Raw genomic sequence first — 19,108 nt, forward strand, 5'->3', positions numbered from 1 at the left:
CCACGAGTGATCCCTGTATCTGGATGTCACAATGAACATCTTCCGGAGGTGGGGTTTCCTCACCTAGATCTCTTTGTCCCATGTTCCAACAGAAAGAGCCAGCAGTTCTGCTCTCTGAGGGGCCACAGGCCAGGCTCAGTGACAGATGCGCTTCTGCTGAGCTGTTGCGTTGCCTGCTCTACACCTTTTCACCCATTTCGTTGGTGCTCAAGGCATTGACAAAGATCAAGCAGGACTGAGCTCGAGTCATCCTGAGAGCACCAGTGTAGCCCAGGCAAGATTAGTACATCTCACTCATTCACCTGTTTTGTGAGACCCCGATCGAGCTTCTGCTGTACGCAGACCTAATCTCGCAGGACCGTGGTTGGTTGCTCCACCCGAACCTCAGCTCTCTCCATCTTACGGCATGGTATTTTCGTGGCTGAATCCCAATGAGCAGGCTTGTTCAGAGCAGGTCTGGAAAATTCTCCTGTGCCAGAAGGAAGGCTTCCATGAGGTCAACTTACAATGCAAAATGGAAACATTTTTCCCTCTGGTCATGGGGTTCCACCGATGCAACCTTTGATTCAACTCATCTTGGACTACCACCTATCTTTGAAAGAACTGGGCCTAGCCATTTCATCCATTTAAGACCACCTGGCAGCTTTCTTAGTATTCCACCCTAATAATAGGTCAGTGTTCTCACATGAAATGGTAGTTCATTCCCTCAAAGGTCTGGAGAAGGCATTCCCTCAAGTGAAGGAACCACTTCCACATGGGATTTGAACCTCGTCCTCTCAAATGTGACCGCCATTTGAACCAATGGCAGTGTGGTCATTCCTGCATCTTTCATGGAAAACAGCATTTCTGATGGCGATTACTTTGGCCAGAAGGGTTTCTAAACTTAGAGTCCTTATGGCAGAGCCACCCTATACGGTTTTCTTTAAGGACAAGATACAGCTTCGGGCACATCCTAAATTCCTTCCAAAGGTTGTATTTCACTGCAGCCAACCAATCTTTCGGCCAGTCTTTTACCCTAAACCTCATGCAACTAGGGGGAGTAGCACCTACATTCCTTGGGCATCAGATGGGCTCTGGTTTTTTATATTGAAAGGACCAGACCGTTCCATAAATCACCACAGCTCTTGTAGCAATAGCGGACAGAATGAAAGGGCTTCCCATCTCTGCCCAGAGGATTTCGTCCTGGATCACTTCTTGCATATGAGCATGCTACGGCTTTGCAGCTGTTCCCCCTCTGCCAGAACTTACTGCCCGCTCTACAAGGTCCTAAGCCTCTTCATCGGCCTTCGTAGCTCAAATTCCAGTGCAGGACATATGTGGAGCAGCAACCTGATCATTAGTGCACACCTTCTGCACGCACTATCTTATCACACAGCAAGCTAGAGAAAACTCCTGCTTTGGCCGAGCATTCTGCAGGCAGCTTGTCCTTGAACTTCGAGCCCACCTCTGTTATTACTGCTTGCAAGTCACCTAAGTTGGAATGGACATGTGCAAGCACTCAAAAGAAGAAAAAACAGTTACCTACCTCTCGTAACTGTTCTTTGAGATATATTGCGCATGTCCATTCCAAAACCCACCCACTGGCCTCATTCTTGGAGAAAGAGGAGAAACTGAGGAGTACAGGCTCGACAGGGCCCCTTATACTGGCTTTATGAGTGTGCGACACCAGGGGGCACCAGAGCTGAGCCGACAGATACCCGTAGGGGAAAAATCTCTGATGGCTGAGTTCAGGACACTCGCACGCCTAAGTTGGAATGGACATTTGCGACACATCTTGAAGAACAAGAGTTACGAGAGGTAGGTGTGACGGTGCTGCCCACGGGAGCCAGCTGAGGTCACTCAATTAGGATAAACTGCAAACAAAACGGGGCAGACAAACCCCAGAAGCTGGTGGTTATTCCAGTACTTAGATTTACCAAGCCAGCACAGAACAGCTTCTATAGTACCTCACTGTTTACTTAGAAGTTCAAACACCGCAGTTCCCTTAAAGTGCCCAGCCTCAGGCCTCCGTCCAGACATACACGTGAGATACAATGATGATTACTGAAAATCTTGTCTCATCATATCAAAGAAAAGGCCCTTCCAATCCCAAAGGATCAGGCATGTATCCAGGTCCAATTATAACTTAGATCTTACCCAAAATACACATTATAACCAATTCTTATTATCTAAGCTACAATTTCTTTTAAAGAAAAAAAAAAGTGAATGAGTGTTGATCTGTTAACCAATATACATACAGACTTGAATTCAGTTTTTGAGGTTCAGGTACATAGTAGAGATGAGCTTGTAGTTGCCAAAAGTCCTTTTAGAAGTAGTCCAGAGGTTATAGGCCCAATGTCCATATTCAAGGTGACTCCAGTCAGTTACTGGGGATCTCAATCCTTATGGCTTAAGGTTTCTCCCTCTTAAAACCCAAAGCAGATCTGAGATGAAGCAGGATCGTGTTCCAGGGTTCTTATACATTTCCAGCAGCCTTTGGGCCTGAGAAAACAATAGGCTTAACTCTCCTTCTCCCAAACATCCTGGCAATTAGTGCAGGGTAATTTATCCATTAAACAGTTCAGATACAGGTTACCACAACTTCAAAGGGATATATAAACAATACTATTTCACTCAAGTATCATCATAAATGTTAATATTCCTTTTTTGATCTTGTCTGTTGCTATAGCTTTAATTCAAAGACTTGTTTGCTTACATTACAAGACCTGAGCAAACATCTCCCCTTCTGCCTCTAACAATGCAGACTTGCATTTAAAAGCTCTATTCATTTACATATTTTCCTAACAAGTCTCTGAAGTTTGGCCGTGGGTCAGGTCAGTCTGTGAGTTAACTAACTCTTTCTGGCCCTGTTACCTTCAATGAGATATTAGATCAGACTCATAACTTCACAGTAGGTAATTTTTTTTAATAGAAAAAAAGCATTTTAGTCAAAAACCCTCCAAACAGCTCTAGTTGTGAACTTCCAGGCTTCCATGAGTAAAGGTGGGGTAGAGTTGTGGAGAAAGGGAACACCATGGAAGAGTCTTCTTCAGAAAATACCAGGAGAGATGAAAGATCATGCATCTGATCTAAGTGGCTTCTAATAGAGGGCACCCAGCAGTCACGAGCCCAATGCACTTGACACAGATGTCTGCAGGTAAACATGGGGACTGTAGGCATTTGGCTCATATTGAAGTACAGCATAAATTTATAAAAACTATAAATCAGTGGAAGCTCTGTATGTAAAACTGTATATCAGTGATAGCTATCACCTGGAATACCATGTTCAGTTCTGGTGACCATATCTAAAAATAAATAAAAACTAAAGCATTAAAGGGATGGATTTCAGAAATAAGTGGTGGTAACAATTAAAGATATAGAAAAACTTCTGTACAAAGAATGAAAAGATTACAAGTGTTCAGAGAGAAAAAATGGGAGCATGATAAATATAAACAAAGTAAGAAATAATGTAAAGGAGTTAGACTGGGTACTTCTAGTTAAATTTTTTGCATAATACAAGAGGAAGGGGACATTTTAATGAAATTTAAGACAGAAAATTTAAAATTTGTAGAAATACTCATAATTTCTTTGTCCGTGGGGTCCACAGTCCGTCATTGGGATCAATAATTCAGCAGGATTTTAAAAAATCCACCAAGTTTGGAAAGGAAATAAAACCCTGATGCTTCAATACAAGAGCCAACTTTTAATGGCAGAGGGTACGAAGAAACTTTCCTGATGTGCAGATTATTCAATAATTGTCCCCTCTGGGGGTTCCTTGCACCTTCCTCTGAAGCATCTGGTATTTACCATTGTAAGAAACAGAATACTGGACTAGATGAGTCACTGTTCTTATCTAGTTAATTCCCATATATCTGCAATACATTGGAGACAACTTTTCTATATTAACTATATCGGCTCAGGAAAAGGACCATTGCATCACTTTGTGACCAGCTTGATGAAGAGTTGTGCTCAATATACAGCTGCAATTTAAAAAAAAAATGCACACAACCAAAGAAAACAAGTGTTAAAATGCATAAGGAATATGATGAAGAATAGCACAGCAAATGCCATTATATATATCAGTGGCTTGCCCCCATGGAATACTGTATGCAGTACTGGATCACTCCATCTCAAAAAAGAAGTTGTAGGATTAGGTAGAGGGAGTTCTGAAACAAGTAACAAGAATTATTCGGCATAGAATAGCTCTCATTTGAAGAGAAATTGGAATTGTTCTCTTTAGAGAAGAGACAAATAAGAGGGACCCTGTTAAAACTATAGAAAAGTTGGAGTCAGAGCTTCTGATCTTCCTGTTTTTGTGACACAAGAACAAGAATAAACTCGGTTCAGCTGAAGGGACAAAATAAAAACTAATGAAGATAAATTCTTTTTCCACAACACAGGACACAATTAGACGGGAACTCATTGCCATAAGATGTTGCTGAAGCCAAGAACCTACAAAGGTTCTTTTAACAATGGACATTTGTAAAAAGAATATCTAGAGTTGTTATAGTAAATAGTTACCTATTGCATTTCTGCCTGCTTGGCTCTAATAGCCAGCTTCTGGTCTTTTTCAGCTCAAGATGTACGCTTGGCAGCCCCATAGTTATCATTGCATATCTTTACAAAGCATGATTGCTTAGAGTTAGCCTATTAGTAGAAACCCCTTTCCAAAGTAGGGGGTGCGAAAACTTCCCCAGATACCAATTTTTTTTCTTGTTTAGAATATCTCATAATTTTGCCAGTTCTTTTTAAAATTGCTTTTTGCTGGAGGACACACCTTTATGAGGTGGAGATAGAATAATCTTGTATCTTATTTCTGGAGGCATGATCTATTTTGTGTGTGTATTATATATAATGTGGAATACATAATTACGTCTGAAGTTTTGTTTGCATGAGTTTGGCTTTGCTGTATGGCTCACTCATGAGTAGTAAAACTATGAGTGAGTTAAGGGGATCATCCAAAGTGTTGATAAAACTTTACTGTCAAACAGTATATTTTGTGTATATTATATGTTACAGATGGAAAAACATTTTTAAAACCCATGTTTGAGAGAGTTTTAAAGTTTATTGGGGCTATTATTTAAGACTCCAGAGAGAGCCATAAAAACCTCCAAAACAGATTGTAATAGTTTTCTTCTACATTAAATTGTCACAAATACAAAGTATAATGTCCTCTTCATAGCTAGAAGTAAGTGCTGGATTCCTGTTGGAGAGTGGGTATTCCTCCCTTATCAAATACATAAACCTACCATTTCTAGTCCTGTAGGACCTTATTTTGATATGTTCCTCAAACTTTTGAGGCCTGACTTATGTTTGAATGGTTTATTGTAACTGATTCAGTTAGAGAGGGGTGTGTGTGTGTGTGTGTGTGTGTGTGTGTGTGTGTGTGTGTGTGTGTGTGTGAAATAAAATAATTGTACAGCCCCTAGTGTAGGTGCAGTTATACTGATATAAAAGTGACGTAGGTCTTCTGCCTTCCTATGTGGGAATAGCTTTGTAAGTATAAAGAACCTTTATATTGATATAACTGCATCCACACTGAGGCCTAGGCCAAGTCTGTGCTAGGAGTGCTCTGCTGGTATACCTATACCAGTATATTATGCTGGTAAAGCATGCCTAGTGCAGTTGCAGCTTATACTGGCAAAAGTTCAGTTTTGCTGGTATAACTGTGTCTAGGGACTTCAACATATCTGTGCTGGCAGGTCAGAGATCATGCCTGTCCATGCCCTTAACTGACAGCTGTGCCGGCAGAAGTCTATAGTGTAGACCTTGCTTAGTCTACACTTGAATGTTTTACTAGTATAACTATTTCAGTTAGGGGTGTGGTGTCTTTATTTTTTTAAACCAATAATTATACAGGTAAAAAGCCCTACTGTGGACACAGCTATTCCAATATAAAGGTGACTTATGACAGTATAATTATTCTGCCCGTATGGGAATAGCTGTGCTTGCATAACTGCATCTACACTAGGGAGTTATATAGCTTTAACTACATTAGCGTAGTTAGTGGTACAACTTTCCAGTGTAGACAGGGCCTTCGTCTTCAAGGGTATCCTATGTGTTCTCTTCAGTGATGAGGAAGTTACTTGTTCTGATTCTTTGTAGGTATCGTACAGGATTAATACTCATTTCCTCTACAATTTGGGGGTACGTTTTAAACTATTATTTTGAGATGCTTCTTGTATTACATATTTGGAAAATGTTAACTTTTCCCCCTGTTTTTATAATCTGCTTTTTAAGGGAGCTTTTGCTCCCTATGTAATTCAGGACCTGACTTGGAAGGTTCTGGAAGAAGCTGAGGCACTGGTGATTGGTCAGTATATGAGAGTGCCAAAGCCCTCTTGACTGCCAGTGCCTCATAATGCCAATAAACCTTAAAGCAAGAGGAGTTCTTGGCCTCTGTTGCTCTGTCAGCTTCAGACAGGAGAATTGCTATTCTATGTAGTATTTTCAAAAAAGAATGATAGATAAGTAACTTTCTCTTGTGTGTAATGGGCACATGACTTTTACACTGTGAACCCTGACTTTTGAGTGCTAAGTATTTAACTGTGGGTTTTTTAATATTTAATTTCTGTAGCTTAAAAACCAGCTTTGTTTTATACATTAGATCTCTTTAGTACAGTGGTTCTCAGCCTGAGTATGTGTACCCCGGGAATATGCATAGGTCTTCTAGGGGGTATGTCAACTCATCTTATTTCCCTAAGTTTACAAAAGGTTCTAGAGCCCTTCAGCAGGACTGGGATCCTGTGGGTCCCACAGGACCCACTGCCATAACAGCGGGAGACGGATAAAAATTCAACAAACCACGTGGGAGCAGATGGGCGTGGATATTGTGGGGTGGGAGGAGAGCAGGATTTTTAAATTAGTCTTCCTGTGCCACAAACAACATGAATGCCCCAGCCAAAAGCCGTTGCTCTCCAGCTGCCCAGCTCTGAAGGCAGAGCAGAAGTAAGGATGCCACAGTTTGGTATTGCCACCCTTCAGAGCCTGGCAGCTGAAGTGTTTTTAAGTGAGGTGAAACTTGGTATGCAAGGCAAATCAGACTGCTGAAAGGCGTACAGTAGTCTGGAAAGGTTGAAAAATGCTGCTTTAGAAGACTGGAGTGGGATGGTGACATCCAAACAGGCTATAAATTAAGATGCAGCTTTTCCAAAGCTCAGTGAGAGGTGAGGAAAGGGCTGAGAAAAATCACTGAGGGTTCAGTGTTTTAGCTGTCACCTGGTCAACCCACCAAAAGTTACTGTAAATATTAAGCCTTGAGCTTCCTGATTTTTGCTAAAGTGAAAAATTCTTTAAAAGTTTAAAGCTGTCTTTATATGTTGTAAGGAGCAGTAGAAGGCACACAGATTTGTTAAGACAGTGGCTTTCAAATGTTTTAATACCAAGACCTCTTCTGCTGAGGTAATAGAACCTCCCATTTAAGAGTATGGAAAGGACATAGCCCCCTAACACTTGTTGTGACCTTTGTGTTAAGACTCATGTACTAAGATATTCACAATCTTTGTCCTTCATGTTTTCCCATCAGTAGTCGTAGTCTGGGATACCACATCATGATGATATAATGGAGACAACAATCGGCTAAAATCTTAGCATGCTCTTAAATTTTTTCAATCCCCTATAGCTGCTCTTTTTTTTTTTTTTTTTTTTTTTTTTTTTTTTTTTTTAAAAGCCAGTAGGGATTGTTTTTATGCCAAGTTTAGAAGGCTTCTCTGGCTCTTTGAATTATTGATGTACCAAAAAAAAGCTCAACATTCTGGATGTTTTTTCATTCCAGAAAACAGCTGAAGGGATTTTCCTCAATCTTTCTGTAGGGGAAAAATCCTTCTTTGGGCTGAGGCCAAACAAAGGAATTTCAGTCCATGGGTGAATTTCTTAGGGAATTTGTAAGCATCTGAAAATAGGAGTTTATAATTGAAGTCCTGATCTATACTTTGCTATACTTTTTTTTCATAGTATAAGCTGTTTTTCCTTCCATAAATGACAAAGTAAGTCTTTATTATAAGAGATCTCCACGATTGGAGTCTAAAAGGTTCCCCAGCTATGTTCTTGACTTATGAAGACATATATATTGACATGTAATAATGAGTCGTGATAAACAGAGAGCAAGTCTTCTCCTCCGAACTAGTGAAAACAGAAGTTTTCTAAGTCATTAGATACCTCCAGAACTACATGCATATTGAAGAACTAAAAAAAGCCAATAAAGAGTTTTCATTCTTGCTTCTTCTCATGCATTATCCCACAGATACACTAGAATGTGTAGAAGCACATACCAGATTTTAAATTGTCTGTTTCCAAAAGTTGATATTGCTGTGAGAACCTTAACATTTGAATTTTCTGACCTTTGTGTTTAAGTGCACTACCCCTGCACTAACATTAACTGTTAAAAGCATTAACGTCACTGTTCCTCTAACTATGTTCTTGCATTTTGTTTTAGGAGCAAAGAAATGCGCTAGTGCATTTAACTATGCTAATTACTTACAAAGGTACATTTGAACATGCAACCTAAAGAGCAAACATTCAAATGATCACAGCAGGAACTCATGTATCTTTTTATGATAACCATATCAATGTCTGGAGGAAATACACACTTCCACCAGACGCTGGGGATCAGTGGGTCAGAGAATGGAGAGCTTTTGGTGGAGTTCTTGGGAGAGGGGTAGTGCACTTGTGGATTATTTTAATATACAGTCATTTGATTTGAATGTGATCTAATCAAGGCATGCATCTAAAGTGCAGAAGAGTCTCTTGTACTTCTCAGAACATGCAAAATTTCATATAAAAAGAATAGGAAGGTCTAGTGGAAAGACTACCATAGCTGCTAAGCTCCCTCTGATAGCACCATAACAATAGAAGGATGTGTTTTAGCCATTGAGCCTTTATATTGGTACTGGAAACATCCAGCAGATCTGATGGTCATCTTATTGACCCCCCTCCCCTCCACTTTCAGATCGTAGAATCCTGAGATTGCATGCTGTGGGAATGCCCCAGGGAGCACACAATTTGAATAGAATGTGACATAATTATGTGTTCATACAAACAATCCTACGCATACACTGGGTAGTCCCCTTCCTCCCTATCCTTATTTCCTTCTAAGTTTAGATGGACCTGTCTGGCTTTGCCCAGCTGGTTTACACTGTTATGCACATGTAATCCTAGATCCATGGGTTCTCAACTTCAGTCACAGCTCCCAGAGATGTAACAAGCAGATCCAGAGCAATTGCTAACACCCTCACTTTCTTTATGAATAAACAGAAGGGCTGGGAGAATGTACCAAACCTTTTTTCTTCTATTTTATATACTTCCTCCTCAACTCTTTCATTCTATTTTCCTTACGTAATGGGCCTGCTTCCTTACATCAAAGAATAGTAAAAGCTTTTCAGGCCTACCAACAATTGCTAGTTAGGGTGCATATACAGCTTCATCTTGAAGATGTCAGTTCCCTATTACCTTGGATGGGGAAGCTGGGATAGAACTAATTAAGTTTCTTTGTGGCCCTTGAGGCTGGCTTTGCACTAGCTGTAAAGTCTCTACAGAATTCTGTCCCCTCTTAGTTGAAGATCAGTGGACTGTCCAACAAGTTATAACATTTAATTATTTTGGGGTAAGGGTTGTCTAAACTGTTTATTCACCATAAAATCATAAGTGTTTTTTAACCCGTTTTGAAAAATGTTTTGGTGGCCAAATGAATAATTTTGTCCCAGTAGAATAGAAACAGCAGTATTTGTAATGAATAACTTATATATACAACGCCTTCTCACTGTAAGATTTTTTTTTTGTACTGTCAGAGTGCAGAGAATTGCTATTAACCATAATATTTGTTACACACTTTGAAGAGAGGAGACTTTTTGCATCTTTTTAAACAAAAATGGTAAGGTAACTGGTTTGAAAATAAGCAAATTTTCCTTGATTTTTAAATTTTATCAAGAGAATTTAATGTTGTGTAAAGTGCCAGATTGTTAGCCTTAGAAATGGAAATGCTTTATTGGGGAGGAGCAACATAATCAATACAAATTTTCTTTCACCGCTGTGATTATGCTCTTCAGTCCTGACCTAGAAGGGAAAGGGAACATACCTAGCAATGAAAAGATAGTTCAGGCTTCATACCAAGGTAGTCCAGGGTGCTTTGTTGATAATCCCAGCAGTGGCGCCAGTTCTTGTGGCTAACTGAATGCTAGTGACTCTGCTGGGATAACCAATTCACATATTTTCAACTGAGCAGATATTAGATAGTAACTACTTCTGGTCACTAACAATCTGAACCAGTGACTTCTAGTGATGAAAGGCCATGTGTATCTTATTACCAGTCACTTAAACAGAATACTCTTGCAAAAAATTTTCTTGTTTCTCTTTTCCAGGAGCCATTCACCATAAAACTATATGTTAGATAATTCACATTATCTTAAAAAAAATTTTTTTTGTTTACATTTTTAATGTTTACATACATCACATAATCTTGACTGCATGGGATAAAGCAGGAGCAAATTCCATTGTGTTGCCTGTGCTTGCAAGGTGTGTAGCCATTATCCGCGATGCACATTACTGAAGAAACTATGGGCATAGCTACACTTGCAGATGTAGAGCTCTGTGAGTTAAACTCGCCTTCGGAGAGCGCAGTAGGGAAAGCGCTGCAGTCTGTCCATGCTGACAACTGCTTGCACATTGTCGTGGCCACATTTGCGGCACTTGCAGCAGCATTGGAAGCAGTGCATTATGGGCAGCTATCCCAGCATGCAAGCGACTGCGACATGCTTTTCAAATGAGGGTGGGGTAGAGTGTGACAGGGAGTATGTGGGGGGGAGTGGGTTTTTTTGGGGCTGAGAGCATGTCAGCATGCTATCTTGTAAGTTCAGACAGCAGCAGACTCCCTCTCCCCCCGCCTCTCTCTCTCAGCATTCCGCACTAATCTGTCTCAGAGCACACTTATCTGTCTTGGAGCAGATAAGCAGCTGGCTATCAGAAATGGAGCTTTCAAATGACATATCCGCATTCCTACAGCGAGTTCAGAACAATGAGAAGAGTGGCCACTTGACTTAAGGGGATTATGGGACATTTCCGGGGGCTGATCAGAGCGCAGTAATGCAACACCTCGTCCACACTGGTGCCGTGGCACTCCAGCGGGGGCGCAGCAAACATTATTCCACTCTCTGAGGTGGGGTACCAGCAGTGCTGTAGCCACGGAGTTGCTTTACGTGCCTTGCCAGTGTGGACGGGTAGTGAGCTAGTGCACCCGGGGCTCCTTTATTGCACTGTAACTTACAAATGTAGCCAAGATCTGTGGAGTAGCACTTAAAATCCATTGTGTTCTCTTGCACAGTCTTGCTAATGTAGAGGCACAATCAGGCTTTAGGATGTACTATCTCTGGAGAAACTAGGGTACTGATGGAGCATATACATGACCATGCTGCCCAGTCTCCTATAGAGAGGGACAGTTACTTTGAAATTTAAATATTTCTCAGCCTTATTATATAACCTCCTTAAACCTCGGTCTTGTGTGCATTATTATTCTCCATGACACAAGTCAGTACCAGTTGTAGCACAGCCCACTCACATCAGATAAATAATTATGTAATGGGAATTCTGTGTAGTCCATGGGCATGGAATAATCTGATGAAGGTGTATTTTGTGTATGAAAGCAATAACTATTTTAACTGACACTTTAAAATAAGAGATATTGAAGAGTCTATAACATCTCAAGGTTTTGGGTTTTTTTTTTTAAGGTTAAAATACCCCAGTTACAGAGTAGCCTCTATGAATTAAAATCTTTTGAAAATTAAAATGTAGTCTTGAAGCTATAATATTTATATTTTATTACAATATTAATACATATTTTTTGAGTTGGGTGGCAGATGATTTTTCAGCTCCTCTTATGATTTGACCGAGGAACATAGGCACATATTTATGATTTTTCTGCTACCATCTTGCTAAACACAGGTGCTGTTACTTTCATCCATAAGAGTCAACCTTTTTCTGGTTGTACTTTAATTTGAGTTAGAGTGAGCATCCATAATGATATTAGTCTTCCCAAGTGGGACTGATGTTCAGCTACCTCTTAGCGATTTGATTTTTTGGAATAACACTGAAGGACAGATTCCTACAAGAGAAAAATATAACAATTTTCTCTGACTAGAGCTAATGCACTTTTTTTGCAATCTTTAGATGACCTGCATCTGTAAAGTCTTTTCACTTGAAGCAGATTTCAGATCTGCAGCATTAGTTTCAAGACAGGACTTTTTTCCCCCTTTCAGTTTTTATTTATGTACCTCTGCTTCCTTATTTTAGTTACTTATTTTCCTATTTGTGGATATACAATTCCTCAAATATACTGTCTTTTTTAGCTACTCTATCGGATTCCTTAAAAAATTTCAGCACAGTTCTAGTTCATTGTCAGCACATTGTCATGACTATGGATTTCTGAGACTGGAATCCATTTTAAATCTATTTTTTATGTTTTTGATGCATGACTACTACTTTTCACAGTGGAGAAAAGATTGGATATTCCCCCATGTCCCTCAAGTAACTTATTGCTGCATCACCTCAACACAGTGAATGTTAGTGCTTTGTCGTATTTTTTATGTGATGATTCACGATTACAAAGAAGTAAAACACAGAATTCAGTGAATACAAGATTGCCATTCCAAGCAGGTTTGTTACAAAGCTGCCTCAGATCAGTTAGGTATTTTTGTTGTTCATTAGTTTTTCCTTATTCAGTCTTTTATCTTATTTGTGACTAAATTAATTATGTAACAACTGTTGGGTGGGGTAAGCTTAAGTAGATGTTTGGTAATCTACACATTGCAGAAGTTACTAATACATTCACAATATGTTGCTCTACTTAAGTGGTAGACTGTCCAAGGTACTTAATTTGCCTGATAGGTTCACCTGGATTACTGTTTTAAATTAAACTAACTGTCCTCAGATCTTGAAGGTGGTGCACTGGTGTATGAGGCCACTGTTTCAAAACTAAACTAAATATGACAGTGGGATGTTGTGGGAGGTAAAAGGCAACAGAGATGTAGAACTACATGTTAAGTTATAGGGTAGGTGGGTGGCATGGAACACACTGTGTTCTTTTTCCTTTATAATGTACTATATTTTATAAAGGGACATTAAAGGGTTAGCTTAGGAGGGTAGTTCATTGTTTGGTTTATGTATGAAATGACATAAAACATCCATTCCTCTTGCAGGAAAAAGTTCTTGTAATCATGGTCTTCATAGAAGTGGCTATATAGGAAGCAAATGGTTCTCTAAGAAGAATTGGTAGGAGAAATGAGGACCCTGAGTAGCTACAGGCATGGTAGAATTCTCTTTCAGGGGCCTAAGCCAGCATTATACACTCAAAGCTGCCATTGACTCTTTTGGTTAACAAGGGAAGGATTAGGCTCCAGTGTATGTAACAGAACACCACAATCAAAGACGACTATAAACTGCTCTAAGCCCCCTCCATCCCCACCCCCCAAAAAAGCTTTAATTTCCTCTGAAATGTATTTTGTTTTGTTTGTTTGTTTTTTGTTTTTGGTTGGTGTGAGTTTTTGTACTGGCCTAATGGCTCACGTGCTCTTGTGTCCTAGTACCATGGGTAAGATCAGAGTTTGAGTCCAGTCTGGGGATTTCTGCTCCTTGGTTGGCAAGTGTTAAGAGCATTGCCAAGGTGCTCCGGGCCCTCTTCTGATTTTTCACACATATTTTGAGTACTTCAGTGTACCTTACTGGGGAGTGTCTCCTCTTCTCCATGTCCTTAGCTGTATCAATTTTGTATGTCTGATACTAATGCACTTTATTAAGAGTACCAGATTCTCTAAAGATGTTTTTGTTTTTTGTGCTGTTTTCTAAATTTTTAAAATATGCTTTCTAGATTCAGGAATCTGCTTATGAGTATAATAACTAAACATTTTTGGTGGGAACATATTCCTATGACTCCACAACAGGAGTTGACTGTCTGAGCAGACTTTAACTTCAGCAACTTCTCTTTCAGAGGTTAGAAGGTATAATTCTGGTGATATATCTAGGCATATGTAATGACATCCAGGATTTTTTGCCAGGCATTTCCTATATGGCAATGTGATTAAAACCTATTTTCTACCTCTAGGCAGAAATCTTTCATATGTGTTCTAATTTTAAATTCTAATTTTGATCCTTACAACCAAGCACTAGATGTAGAGCCAGAACTGGACTGGACTTTCGGGATACTTTCCTGAAAACCCCCACACAGTCAGCTCTCCAAAAATCACTACATACTATACAATCATGTGATCCCATGGCATGCAGTAACTATACCAATGTATGTTCAAAAACAGCATCTGTGTTCAAGTACAGACTGAGTCATGGAGAGAAACTATACATTTCAATATTTCTGTTACAAAATACTTTACACTTCATGTCCTACATTTTGCCATTTAAACCTCTTTAAATCAATAAGCCAAACAAAACACACCCAAAAACAACCCGTCACTTCACACTACCACCTTCTCTTAAACATAGAATAATATGGTTACAAACATTCAATATATCCCTCCCCATCATACTGTTGTACTACATATTTAATTATTTTTATACCATCTCTGGCAGATAAATACATGTAATAATCTTCAATATCTGCTGCAATGGTTGCCCCAAACTCTGTTCTTGATAACTTTTTCCACTGCTTAATTTTTCTTAGGAGAATGAGTATTGTCCCTGCTGCATTGTAAGCCAATACTACTTATTCTAGCCACATTGGATAGTGAGAATAATGTGCCACCTTTTTCAACCATCCGCTTATCTCCATGATTCTGTTTCTTACTTAATTTGCCTTCAGTGTTTACCAAATTGCCATGATTAGGTAATCTCAACAGTAATTTCCTTCATATTTTGGCTCAGATCTCCAATGCTTTTTAATGAACCACTCATTGTCTGATTCATTATGACTGAGGTTGATAGTGACACATGGGTCCTTTCCTGCAGTCTGTGATAGCCAAACTGCATTACTTTGTTTGTTGCTTCTTCCCCCTACCTTAATGTGAAGGATGAATGTTCATGCAGTCTTTTTTCTAGAAGAAACAACTTGTGATTTTCCCTCCTTAATCTCAACTTTTTGAACTTACAATTTCAATGGAATTGTTTAGACAGAAAGCAAAATGTATATTGGCTGTCAAAGAAAATGGCTTTTGCAGTTTCTTGGTCAGGAAGAAGGGAATCTGTGTCTGCATATCAACTGGCTTCATCTTAATCAGTAATGACAAACTAGATTGGAACTGATTCCTCTTTCCACTTTCAACAGATAGACAGGCCATTCATTTCAAAACTTTTGTTCCCTGATGAGAGAAGATCCCATGTGCGCTCTAGTGCTAATGTTCCAGTCTAATTTTTTCTTATCTATCTGAATTATTTTACTAAAAATATAGTGAGGGGAAAAAAAAGAATAAGAATTCTATACATTTGACTATGTGAAACCCAAAGGATGAAGGGTCCAGCAATATTAGGTCAAGGAGGACTACAGATTGTCCTATGAGATGAGCACAAACTCCATATGTAATTAGGGGTACATACCCTTTTTTTGGGTCCTTCTTTCTAGATCTGTGGCCTACTTGGATCAGCACTCATGATAATATGGATGAAGAAAGGGAATACTTGAACTACTGGACAACTGTACTAAGGAGTTAATATCCAAAGGCTGCTGCGATTGATCTGTCTGAGCTGTAGTTCTTGGAAAATTATATAATGACCTCCATGTTGCAGTGTAGCAGATGTCTGCTCCAGTAGCTATTTCCCTTCTGGTCTAACAGCTATGGCATACCTGAAGGGGTTAGCCTGGATCCACTGAGCTATGGGAGAACTAGAAGCCTGCCCCTCTCCACTGTTAGGTCGTATTCTCTTTAACACCTAACATCTAGCCTGTGGAGAGCTGTCTCCTTAAGAGGATGATGATGGAGGGAGGATAAATTTATTGGATGTTATAGAAGTGGAAGACTTCTTTTTGGAGAATCTGGGAATTGTCTAGAGTGCCTTGACCTTCTGAAGGATGATGAAAGGTGTCTATCAAGCAGGGATCAAAGTTCTCCAGTCCTACTCGAATCAGTAACTACCAGGAAGGCCACCTTAAAGGACTGAATGTCTAAAGGAGTCATAGTCAGGAGGAAGTAAAGAGTCTTTAAGATAAATTTGAGGAGGGGCCGACTAGCTTTCTGTATGTGGGTCTTTGGCCGTGGCTTTCCAGTATCTGGAAATCAAAAAACTAGTTTGATGAAAACATCCTATCAATCCCTAAATGGCTACTCCTGCTGCTATCTAATATTTGAGAGTCTTGAGGACTATATTTTTGTTAGCCCCAACTGGGTTGAGTTGGGGGATGCAGGCTGCCCACTTGAGAAGCCTCTTCCAATAGATTGCACAGATGTTCAGAATATGTCCTTTTGTGCTTTGCTGGGTTCCTCAGGTAAGATTGATATTCCCAGCAGAGATCCACTAGGCTCTCTCAGCTTGATTCCCATTTGATTGGCTGATATACCACTCATAGTTGATTCTATAGATACTAATAATATGATTAACCTCTTTCTAATGTGGTTTGATCAGTAGTGAAATAGTTAACAAAATTTAAATTATCTCTGCTTCAGTGTTGATACCCCATTCAGAACAATAAAAGACAATTGTTTCATGCTGTCTGCAGATTCAGGCAGACATCAGTGCATTTATTTACATTTGGTTAATATTTTTTATGAGTTATCTTTACAATCACAAGGGCTCCATTTACTGTGGACTGCATTGGATCCCATCCTGACTACTCATCTGATCTAACTGGTGGTGGTTTTCCACCCTGGGATACTTTCTCCAAGTTGGTCCTCCCTAGTCTACAAGATTTACTTTTGTTTCTGGGTAAGTGGACTGGGTAATCAAGATGATACCTCCTTTTATCCCAGTGAAAGATAAGTGAGAAAAGTAGAGGTCTATAGTGAATTCTGAAACAGAGAATTTGTTTGAAACTTATTAGCCCAAGTGAGGAAGAATCAAGCTGTTTGGGTGGTCCTTCATAGAGGATGGTCCTGTTAATATTCTGGGTTCACTTGGGTGTGAGAGAGTATCTTGTGCACTCCATGAGTCAATACTGTTCTTATATGGTATCTTCTGCTATGGCCCAAGAAAGCTGTTCTCTGGATTGATAGCTAACTTCAGCCTGGTCTGAGTGATAATAGCTGCTTATTCAGCACATTGATTAGTGAGTAATACAGGTAATTAGAGTTCACAGATCACTCAACTGCCACCAGCTATCACCATAACCTTAATGAATATTATTGCAGAAGCTAAAGGGAAGGGAATTACTGAAAATTACTGTTTGATGGTGAATCTGACCTCTGTGGTTTTCATGGATGTGTGTTCTTTGGTCCACTGAAACTAGGAAGGATTGCCACTTCATAGCTAATATCAGTGGTCTAAAGGAGTCCATCCTAAATTCTTGTGCTCTCTGGCAAGCTGGTCCTAAATTCTACAGCAAGCCCTCTGATTTCTCTCTTCACCCTTCTCCCCTGTTCATTTCTCTGGTCGAGTCACACTAAATTCTATGGCAGCTTCAAGTAAATTCAAAAACTGTTTTGTTTTAAACCTACATAGTACAGTCTCCAATATGCATTACGTTATTTATTTTTGGTATTACATTGAATACAAATCTCAATTTTTGCATGTTTTTCATTGTAAAACAATTTGTAATGCACAACTGCTTTGCTGAAGCTGTTGGATCAGAGAGCAGGAAGTTTTGGTGACCAGTAGTGATAAATGAGGACATGGACCAACATTTTTAAAACTTTGTGCCTAAAGTTAAGATCTTAATATGTAGGCACCTATTTGATCAGAATTGCTGGATGATCAGTCCTTTTTATAATCAAGTCACACATATAAGTGCTTAAATATGGGTACAGAAACTTAACTTTAGGCACCTATTTTTTGGGGGGGTGAGGGGAGGCCATCTACTGCTTTTTGATTTATCATGTATGAAAGAGCTGCTCCTGCTATGTTGGGAAACAGCAGTGAAATATTGATTATAAAATATAGGATTTCATTTTGACGTTCTATTGAGATTAGTGGAATCAGTTAATGCCTCTTGGAGCTGTTTTTTCAGGCTTTGTGCAGACTCAGAGTGGGCATTAGTTTATTTTACATTTGATTTACATTTAGAATGTTTGCTTTGCAACCACAAGTACTGGAAACCTTCAATTTTTTGTAATATAGAAGCTTTGAATGTTCACTTTTTAAAAATATTAGCCAAATCCTGCTGCACAGCTTGATTCTGCACCTCATTATGAAACCTCAAAACCATGGAAATCATATGGCCCTACTGTTGATAAAAAGAATAGTAACTTTGTCAGTGTCTTTCAAATTATATTTCCTTCTGTCTTAAAGAGACCTTTTATCCTTTGTTATATAATTTCTTGGAAATGAGTTATGGAAGAACATAGAAGTTGTATACCTGATCAGACCAGTGGTCCATCTTGTCTAATGTCCTGTCTGTAGGCCTGATCCAGCATCCACTAAGAACAGTAAATCCTTATTGATGTCAGTGTATGCTGGATTAGGTCCTATAACAGTAGCCAGTAACAGATGTTTCTGAGGAAGCTGTAAGCAGACAATTGTGGAATAACTTCCCTATAGCGAAAGCTGCTTCTTAACTTCTGTCAGATGGTGTCTGGCTTATATCCTAATGTGTGAGGATTTATATACCTTATATCTGTTATTTATCTAATGTTTCTTGTATAATGTTTAATTCTTATTTTACCTTTTCATGTAAATTACTGTTGTAAATAAACATTCTCTTCAATAAACAGTGAGCGTGTTGCTGCTTTAAAGGTACATTGGCTAACTGTAACCTGTATTAGGGAGATGTGCTTAGCCATGAGTACCTTATATACTCGTTCATTAGCTCGTTCGGTTATAAGCCGACCCCCTCAGAATGGATACCTAAAAATAGCAAAAGCTGTATGACTCTTTCATAAGCCGACCCTATTTTCAGGGGTTGTAAAACTTTGGCGGGTTGGGACGTTTTGGCACCCATTGGCTGGGAACGGTGAACTGCAGCCACAGGGTGCTGAGGGACTCCATGCCTGCAGATGCTCCAGGTAAACAAAATGACAATGTATTAGATATTCAATTCAATTATTCCATAAAG

The 19,108-nt window shown here is 39.4% G+C and overlaps 1 protein-coding gene across 8 annotated transcripts in view; it reads left to right on the forward strand.

Moving 5' to 3' along the window:
• Positions 1–19,108, forward strand: part of WDR33 (WD repeat domain 33) — a 96,399-nt gene that overhangs the window by 48,728 nt on the left and 28,563 nt on the right. The window contains exon 7 of one of the 8 annotated variants that reach the window (XM_030575266.1): positions 18,371–18,777. The exons of 6 other annotated variants lie outside the window; for them this stretch is intronic. In XM_030575266.1, coding sequence (XP_030431126.1) covers positions 18,371–18,384 — 14 coding nt within the window. In that variant the 3' untranslated portion in view covers positions 18,385–18,777. One more of the 8 variants, XM_030575264.1, reaches the window with a different exon arrangement.

The sequence above is a fragment of the Gopherus evgoodei genome, chromosome 9, assembly GCF_007399415.2.
Source record: "Gopherus evgoodei ecotype Sinaloan lineage chromosome 9, rGopEvg1_v1.p, whole genome shotgun sequence".
Classification (NCBI taxonomy): Eukaryota; Metazoa; Chordata; order Testudines; family Testudinidae; genus Gopherus; species Gopherus evgoodei.